General features: G+C 41.0%; 1 protein-coding gene across 1 annotated transcript; it reads right to left on the minus strand.

Moving 5' to 3' along the window:
* Positions 1-8,036: 8,036 nt before the first annotated feature.
* Positions 8,037-8,471, minus strand: LOC113751258. The gene has a single exon (XM_027295195.1). The coding sequence runs from the start codon at positions 8,469-8,471 to the stop codon at positions 8,037-8,039; it is 435 nt and encodes a 144-aa protein (XP_027150996.1).
* Positions 8,472-9,744: the final 1,273 nt, after the last annotated feature.

Raw genomic sequence — 9,744 nt, forward strand, 5'->3', positions numbered from 1 at the left:
TGGTATGAACACAAGAGAATTGGCTGAGTCAAATTGCAGAATTTCGGCTATAAAACGCGCCTACACAAAACGCGGCATAACTCGCGTTTTGTCTACTCGCGTTTTCACTCTGGCCTTATTTCAACTGCGATTTTCTCATTGATAAAGGCCAAACTAGCTTTTGTACAAAACACAAAGGTTGTAACCCTTTGAGTTAGCTTTCCAATGCTTCAAGAATCATCCAAATCGGAGCTTTGTAGCCTGAGATATGATCGAAATACTGTCACCTGTTCAAACCTCTGTTTTAACTTCCGACCACAGAATGCAGCTTCTGTATTCCAACGTTTTGCCCATGAAGATGGCAGAAATGGATTTCGATGTCTTCATACGAATTGTAGGTCTCTTTCTTAGCTTTAAAATGGTATAAAGATCACCTCAATCCGATAAGTGTAGCTCCAGATATGGTCAAAATACTGAAGAGTGTCAAAACTGACTTGTATTGCATTTCCTCACTTGAACGTTTTTCACTTCATTCTTCTTGTTGCCACTTGAATTCATCACCAAATCTCTATTTTTTACCTCATTTGACATCCTTTGGTGATTGAATCATCATTCCTGCATAAAAATGAAGTTTTTACCATTAAAATCAATAGAAATGCAATATTATCCACTTTTACCAAAAATATATAATTTTACCAAAAACCTCTTTATTTTATTTATAAAACTAAATAATCAACTCAAAATTAACTAATAAAATGCATTTAAAAATACGTAAAATATACTCTTATCAGTTGTACTTCTACAAGTGATCAATAATGAGATAAATTCTCAATATAAGAGTTGGCAAATCCTTATAGGGTATTCACTATCTTTTCATCCATATGCCATTTTAAATGTCTCACATCATAATAAATGAACTCTATTATTTCTTATTTAACAAGAGACATAGTGTGTGTTTAGATAGCAAATTATTTACATAAATTTATCCGCTTGTATCATAAACACATTTTTTAATCACCATTTTATTTTACATACATCACATTAAAAAAATGCTATAGCATTTTTTTCAAAAAGTTATCCCAAATGATTTCCTATCCAAACACACTCATAGTATTACTAGTCTAACCGCATCAACAATATCCTATTTTATTAATACTTTGACTAGATATATTTAAGAATAAACCTTTTATATAAATGAATGAATCTCATTATCATAACTTGTATGATTTCATACATTAAGTTTACTCTAAGAATTTTTATCATACAAATGTATATACATAAGCAATCAATATGAAAAAGATGTTATATATTATAATATAAACAGTCAAACTATATATGAAACCCTAAAGGTTGATTAACATTAGGACATATACACTATCACAAAGAAGGTACGGGGATAACATCAGTGCAACATGTCATGGAGTAACCATCATTCAAAGGCGTGTTTTTTAAGGGATTCCTTACATACTCTAGTTAAACAAAAGGAACATGCATAAGCCAAAGTTTAAGATTTAGACTTTGTAATTAAATTACTGAAAGAAGTTGGTGGAGTTTAGAGAATGCTATCTTATCTAATAAAGAATTGAAATGACAAAACTAACCCGGTGTACCAACTTAAGCTGCGATGTCTAAAAAAAAAATGCATTTTCATTTAGAAGCCTTGGGCATTTAGCATGAATAATGGTGTAAACCTATTTGGGCTTGGAGGAGGAGAAAGGAAGGAAGGAAGGGACGAGAAGGAAAAAGAGGTGAGGGATGGGTGGTGGTTAGGGATGTGGAGAAGAAGGATGGAGGCCGGAAGGGTTGTGAGTAGGAGGAAGGGACAATAATAGGGTTGGGTGTGATAGAATGGGTCAAAAGGAGAAGTAGGGGAAGAAAACTGCTTGGTGATGAAAGTAAATTTTGGAAAATTGAATCTTAACACATTCATATTGTACTTAATTTTTATTTTGCTCTTTTTTATTTTTTGTAATTGTTTTATTTATTTTGAAATTTTTTTCATTAAATCCTTAAAATCTGGCACTTTTGCCCCTTAAGAATCAATCATGTGTGGTTCACATAACTGATTCCTGCCAAAAACAAGTTGTTAGAATTAGAGTTTTGGACTAAATATAACGGAATTTCTATTGTGGGGAACGTATAATCTACATTTAACATGTGGGGGACGTAAAATTTCCCCTAATAGAATGTAATAGACATTTTATACAATTTTCTGAAAATCCAAATTAAGTTTGCTGTCTAGGCGATTTTATTTTCTCATTTCACCAACTTAATTGGTTTCGCGCTTAAATTTTAGTGTTAAGATTTTGACGGGTCTTTTATATAAGTACAAGTTTAATTCCAAATTACACCCATTTTACTGCAAGCATACAGGTCAAACTAGTAGTTTAAGATATATATCGAGTCGATCCTACAGAGAGCAACTTTGCAAGTACTAGATCCTTACTTACTCTATTATTTAGACTAATGATCAAATTAAGCAAGAGAAGTTGTAATTACTACTACCTAACTAATCTTAACTAAATATTAGCAAGGTAACAATGGAGAAAATTCACTAAATACTTGAGTCTAGGGATATAGATTCCACTTATGACATAAAAGATACAAATAAATAGATTTACCTCTTGCTACAACTCTTGTTTAACTAGGAATTCATTTTCAATATTACCAAATCTCATTCTCATGATAAAATGGCCTAAAATAGACTAGTTTTTCCTATTCTCATGGTGAATAATTAGATCTACTCTTGTTTCCTTCATGAAATGCAAGTTAATCCACTTAAGTGTATCTCTATTCTCATGAGAATACTACTCAAACTTAGTTATGTTGTTCCATCATTATTACCAACTTTCATTGAATAATAACAACTATAAACTTGCTATTGGTGATCAAGCAACAACAAGTGATAAGCATGCATAAATAAACAAGTTAATACAAGGTGTAACAAGTGTAAGTCATATTCACTTCATATCAAGTAGCCATAAGTTTCATCTACTCCCTAGATCTAGGAACTTAACTACTCATAAAATATATAACAAGAAAGAACATGGCTTCATTGCATGAACACATATCGAATCATAAGTAAAAGATATATAAAGAAAGCTTAGCCAAGATTAGTGAAGAAGCTCCTACTGATCTTCTATTTCTTCAACAAAATGTGTTGTACAATGAAGTCTCCAATTGTTCTCACAAAAGTTCTAGTTAGAGAGAACAAAACAACACTAAGTACTAAGCTCTAATGCAAAAATCTGATGAGAACTACTGCAAATATGTTCTATTCTCCATCTTCTAATGATTGTAACATCTCTAGCATTAAGAGAGTCAAAAAGTGGTTTTTGGACAAGACATAAAGTTCCTTTTTTCTTCCAAAAGGTTACTTGAACATATGCAACCGAAATTCTTGTCTGGAGTAGAGCTGGAAAGTAGTGTGAAAGCAGAGCAAGTGGCTGAGCAAATTGCAGAAATCAAGCTACAATATGCAACTTTGGAATATGCAACTTCAGCTCACATATTGCGAAGTCGCGTATTCACTTCTGTGAATTTAGCATCACTTCAACTGCTATTTTCTCAATAATGAAGGCTGAACTAACTATTGTGTAAAATATGAAAGTTGTAACCCTTTGAATTAGCTTTCGAATGCTTCAAGAATAATCTAATTTGGAACTCTGTGGACTAAGATATTACCAAAATACCATCAATATGTCAGAGCTCTGTTTCAGCTTTCGACCATACACATGCACTTCTATATTTTGACTTTTTGACAATGAGAATGACTAAACTGGAATTCGATGTCTTCATACCAAATGTAGATCTATCTCTTAGATTCAAAATGGTAAAGAATCACCTCAATCCGATGGTTGTAGCTCAACATATTGCCAAAATACCACAATGTGTCAAAACTGTCTTCACTTGCATTTCTTCCTTTGAATGTTTTGCACTTCATGTCTTCTTTAAACATCTTTAAATCATCAATAATCATCCAATTCTCTTCTCAATTCATGCCATTTGATGATTGAATCATTAAACCTATAAAACATGAAGTTTTTACCATTAAAATAGATAGAAATGCAATTTTTGCCACTTAAATCACAAAATGTATATTTTTACCAAAATCCTAGTTAATTAGTTATAAAACTAAATAAAACATACCAAAACTAACTAGTAAAACACAGAAAAAAAACGTGAAATGTACTCTTATCAAACTCCCCCACACTTGAACCATTGCTTGTCCTCAAGCAATTAAGAATTTCAATCTCACAATGATCCAAAATTTTGAAAATAAACATATGTGCACAATCCAACATCATTTCCACAAAACTAGGTACATAACCATTATGCAATCATTCAATTAAACTCAAGTACTCATAATATAAAGTAAAGAAGAGCCAATTATACCGCCATTATAACAAGTTCAAGTCAATTTCTCATTCTTACCCAATTTCACAAGCAAGTAACTCATGTGGTCAATAAAAATGCTATCTAATCCCATGATCATCCTCTTATTCGACTTAAAGAGAGATTTATTCATATAATATAGCTAAATATTACTCAAGTTGTGAAAGTACCTTTTGACGCGAAAATCGACATTTTTAAATAAAGATTGCCAGTTACTCAACACTTCACATTCTCAAGTTGCTTTGCATACTCTTAATTCAAGTACTATTTTACGCGAAAGTTGACATTTGTAAATGAAGACTCCTGGTTACTAAGTACAAAAACCATTGGAGTAGAACAACTTTTATTCTTTTTTTTCTACTTTTTCTCTTTTCTTTTTCTTTTTTTTTTAAAAGTAAATCCCTCAAAAGTATAATCATGAGAAGAGTATTACACTTATTGACCATATTAAGCACTTAACTATTTTTTTTAAAGAAATAAAATTTTATTTAAAGGAGGGTTAACGTATATGAAGGGCAGCTGGCATTCCGCCAGTAAGCCTAGGCCAAACGTACATAAGGCATCGGTACCCTATCTAGGCGGGCTAACCCCGTATATGGTCGGGAACTGGGGAGGGAGGGAAACTGTGGCTGACACGTGTGGAGCTTGCCAGGCGTGCCAGGCCATCTGTAACTGCATTTGCTTCTCTGTGGACATGAGTGAAGTTGACCTGGTGGTCCAGCACTAAAGATTGGATACGCGAGATAGTATGCCATAACCTCCACGGTACTCTTCCGTTGCTAGTCACCATATTCAGCAATACCTGAGAGTCCATTTCAACTTACAGGGAGTGAAAGCTAGCGGAGAGTTGCAGACCTTCTAGTAGTGCCATGGCCTCCGCTTCCATATTGGTTCGTGATCCCAAAAATAACGAGAAGCCGGCTAGAATGTTACCGTCCGAGTCACGAAGCACCCATCTAGCTCCAGCGTGCCCTGGATTCCCTAAGGAAGAGCCATCAATATTTAGCTTGACACACCCGATTGGCAGCTTTGTCCATGCAACCCAGCGTGGCAGCACCAGCTCCATCCGCTCCATGCGAAACAATAAGCCAGAGCGAACCAACTCACTGTCACCTTGTGTTACCTGGACAAATGGATGGACCTGCGAGATGCTGAGCAGCAAGGCTTGGATACTCCAGCAAATCTATGTCGGTGTCATTTCAATCCCCTCGTACATTGCCATGTTCCTAGCCTTCCACAACCCCTAACATATAAGCGATGGCAATACCCTACACATCGCCTCCCGGACAGTGCCTGGGGAGTGAGTAAGCCACCACTACTGCAAGCAACAAATGATGCCGACTAGGCCCGTAATAGGTACCGATAGCGCCCTAGAGAAGAAATTCCATACCTCGGTAGCTAGGGTGCATTCTGATAATACATGATCTTGAGATTCCCCACCTAGATAGAACTGGCATTTGGAGGGAAGCTGGAAACCAAACCTCCGCAAGGCCTCAGGGAACGACAGGCAGTGGTTAAGCAGCTTCCACATGAAGACGGCAATCTTGCAGGGGACGTGACCGCTCCAAATACACTTCCTGGATCCAAGGCATGCCCGCTTAGGCCGCAGTGCATCCCATGCGGAGGAGACAGTGAAATCACCAGAAGGGGTGAGGACCCAGGCCCGCCGAACTCTGCCATCCAAGGCTATATCTTGGGTGAAATGGTTCACCGTATCACGCACGGTCAGCATCCGTCTCCAGACCCTAGACATCCCGTGTGTTGCTCCACTATCCGGACTATAGCGAGACCTCATAAAGGTCGCCCATAATGAAGTCGAGTTGTGGTACTACTACCACAATTTACAGCTGAATGCGCCCTGAATGTCCTCAAAAGCACGGATCCCCAGGCTATCCTCCACTACTGGATAACATAGGTTTCTCCAGGAGCACCAATGATGCTTAGGACCTTGCTCTGGCTGACCCCAGAAAAAATTTGCCATTATGCGTTCAAGGTCCCTGATCACCCCTGTGGGCGGATCCATTACTACCACCACGTGCGTAGGTATGGCGGAGAGAACGTGCTTAATTAGTATTAGCCGACCTCCCTGTGAGAGAAGCTTCTTCTACCAGCCAACCAGCTGTGCAACAAATTTATCGATTAGAAATTGGAAGAACTCCTTTTTTCGACGCCCTGCATATAGATTACACCCCAAGTAGGTGAAAGGGAAGGAACCATGCCTGAAATTAGTCAGCTGTTGTATTCTACGGATGTGGCCCGCACTACACCGTCTGGACACAACGAAAAAGCTCTTTTGATTGTTGACCCGTTGGCCCGCTCCCGTTTGATAGAGTGTTAAGAACCGGACCAGATTCCCCACGGATCGCCTATCCCCACGAGCAAAGATCACAATGTCATCAGCAAAAGCTAAGTGTGTGACCCCAATGCACCCTCTCTGCAGTGAGAAAGGGGCCACCCTACCATCCACCACTCGTGCATTCAATCCCCTACTAAGAGGTTTAGACGCAAGAATGAAAAGAATAGGGGATAAGGTATCCCCTTGCTTAATCCCCCGTGTTGCTTGGAAAAAACCCTTGGCCCTGCCATTCACCAATACAGAAAACTAGCTTTGAGAGAGGGTATTCAAAATGAGCAAAATGAATCTGTAATCAAAACCAAACTTCTGAAGGAGCCGCCTCAGAAACCACCAGGATACTCTATCATATGCTTTCATCATGTCCAACTTGAAGATGCAGTTATGCCCCCGGGTTTTCTTGTTAATGGATGCTACCATTTCTTGGGCCAAGAGGACATTTTCAGCGATATCACGACCAGGATAGAATGCGGATTGTTCCGGAGAGATAATGTCTGGGAGAATAGCCCGCAATCTATTAGCAAGCACTTTCGTAAAAACTTTGTTAACGAAAGTGCAAAGGCTAATGGACCGAAAGTCAGCAAATGTAGCTGGGTTTGACTTCTTCGAAATCAGCACAATCAGGGTACTAGCGATTCCCCTCGGGATCGGGGTTCCGGCCAAAAAATCCCGAGTCGCTGCCAAAACATCAAGGCCTACAATGTCCCAGCAGTGGCAGAAAAATAGTCTAGTGTAGCCATCCGCACCCGGGGCGCTATCCTTATCCAGATCATAAACAACCCTTTTTACCTCCTCCATTGTAACATCCCTTAGTAAAACCCCATTCTAGTCCGCCGACACAAACTCCGGTATGTGGACCAGCAGCTCCTCGACATCCCTGACCTCCTCCGCTGTCAGAAGCCGCTGGAAGAAGCTGACTGCTTGCTGACCAATCTGTTCATCATCCTCAAGCCACGTCCCCCCCATCATCCTTAATGCGGTGTATGGCAAACCTCGAGCGTTTCTCTCTAACTAAAGTATGGAAATACCGTGTGTTGGAGTCACCATCTCTCACCCAGCATAAGCGCGCCTTCTGGCGCCAATAGTCCTCTTGGACACGTAAGCTCTGTAACAAGTGACCCTGTGCGTGGTGTAGGTCAGTCCTCGCCTCATCCGTTAGATTAGCTTCATACATAATCTCTTTTTGTTGCACCTCAAGCTCGCGTTGCAGGACAGCCTGAAAGATGTCCCCAAATTGTTGTTTGCTCCATTGTCTTAAACATGCCTTTAGACGCTTTAACTTGAAAGCCAACCGATACATACCATACCCCTACGTGGGCAAATCCCAGCTACTCTGCACTGTTGATAAAAGCTCTGGGTTCGGAACCCAGAACGATTGGAACTTGAAGGGCTTTGGAATGCTAGCATCTGCAGATCGTAGGCTCACTAGCAAGGGTGAATGGTCGGAGGCGGCGCGATTGAGATGCTGGACAGAGGTATTCGACAAGAACTCGAGCCAGTGTTGGTTGATTAACACCCTGTCTAATCGCTTCCAAATCCTGGTACCTGCTCTAACACCTGACCACGTGTAAGCACTTTCAGAGTAGGGAAGCTCCTGGAGATGGCAGCCAGATATTGCACCATTGAAATCCGAAATCGCTCCAAGATCTTGGGCCGCCCGGCCCGTATACTCAGCCAGCGTACTGATGATGTTAAAATCCCCCCTACCAGCCACGGCCGTGTGATCGAGCCAGCGAGAGAGCATAGCTCAGACCATAATACTAGCCTTTCGGCCCTGGTACACTTGGCATAAATGAACGACGCATTAACAGTCTCAGTCCAGGAGTCGTGACCCGCCATAACGTGGAGGATTTGCTCCGAGTTGTACAAAACATTAAAATGAAAACCAGAGCGCCAAAACACCCAGATCTTATTCGATGAGTTGAGCAAACAAAAATCAAATGATAACTTCGTACACAAGACTTCTATATTACTAGCTTCTGCCATAGGTTCCAAAAGCACTAAAATAGCAATGTGATGGAGGCGGAGTAAAGCTCGCAAACGACGTACTGAAGATTTGTTCGTCGCTCCACGAATGTTCCAAATGAGGACATTATTCATTAGAAAGAGGGTGAGGTGGTACTTCGATGGCTTTAGAAGCTTGTCGTGTCAAAATCTGTCGGGTTCGAGGGATATACACCTTCCGCTTCCTCGATTTCCTTGGTAGTACCATGGTGAAGCCGTCCTCATCTCGTTCAGCCGTTGGAGGTGGCATATGCGGCTCCAAGGCCATGCTAAACTGTAGGAGGGAGACGGCCAGCGTCGCCCTATCTAGTGCGGCCTCGGGCTGGCCTTCTCCATCTGAGAGTGATCCATAGGAGGGTTCCTTCTCCTGTGCACCCAAATCAACAAATGTATCGTCACAAATACTCCCTAAGGCTGGTGGGTTTGCAAGAACCTTTAAAAGTGCCTCTTCAGCAGCTGGGTCAGTATTCCTACCATCACCATCCTGCTCCTGCTCGCTCAGACACGTAGCAGTGGAGGTTGGTGCAACGTTAGTCGTCAGCAAGGCTGGGGCGGCGTCGATCGTTGGTAGGAGAACAGGCTCGGACTCTGGATGCAGCGCCATACTCTTCCGCTGGCTGTCAGCCACGTTCCTCTCCTCTGGGGCTTGGGAAACCACAGCCCCGACAACGTCCCGTCAAGTCGGACCGCCGCTATTCCCTCGCCTGTTCTGCCGACAGTCCAGACTGGAGTGTCCCTGGCGATTGCAAGTCGAGCAGTACGATGGTAAGTTCTCGTACGCTACCCATTGCCAGAAGCCATGGGTGCCTGCTCCAATCTGGATGCGACCAGGCAACTCCTTGGAAACATCAAGATCAATGCAGATACAGGCAACACTGGGTCGGGACAGATTTGCAGTCGCAGCGTCAACTTGTAAGAGGCTGCCAATAGCAGTGGCGATTGAAAACAGCGATGCTTTGTCAAAAAAATGGACGGGTAGATGTTCCAAAGCAACCCAGACAGGCACATGCGTG

The sequence above is a fragment of the Coffea eugenioides genome, chromosome 11 (genome assembly GCF_003713205.1).
Source record: "Coffea eugenioides isolate CCC68of chromosome 11, Ceug_1.0, whole genome shotgun sequence".
Lineage (NCBI taxonomy): Eukaryota > Viridiplantae > Streptophyta > Magnoliopsida > Gentianales > Rubiaceae > Coffea > Coffea eugenioides.

What these genes read in the sequence shown, in the direction of transcription:
- LOC113751258 (XM_027295195.1), bottom strand. Translation starts at nt 8,471, where the DNA reads ATGCTCTCTCGCTGGCTCGATCACACGGCCGTGGCTGGTAGGGGGGAT.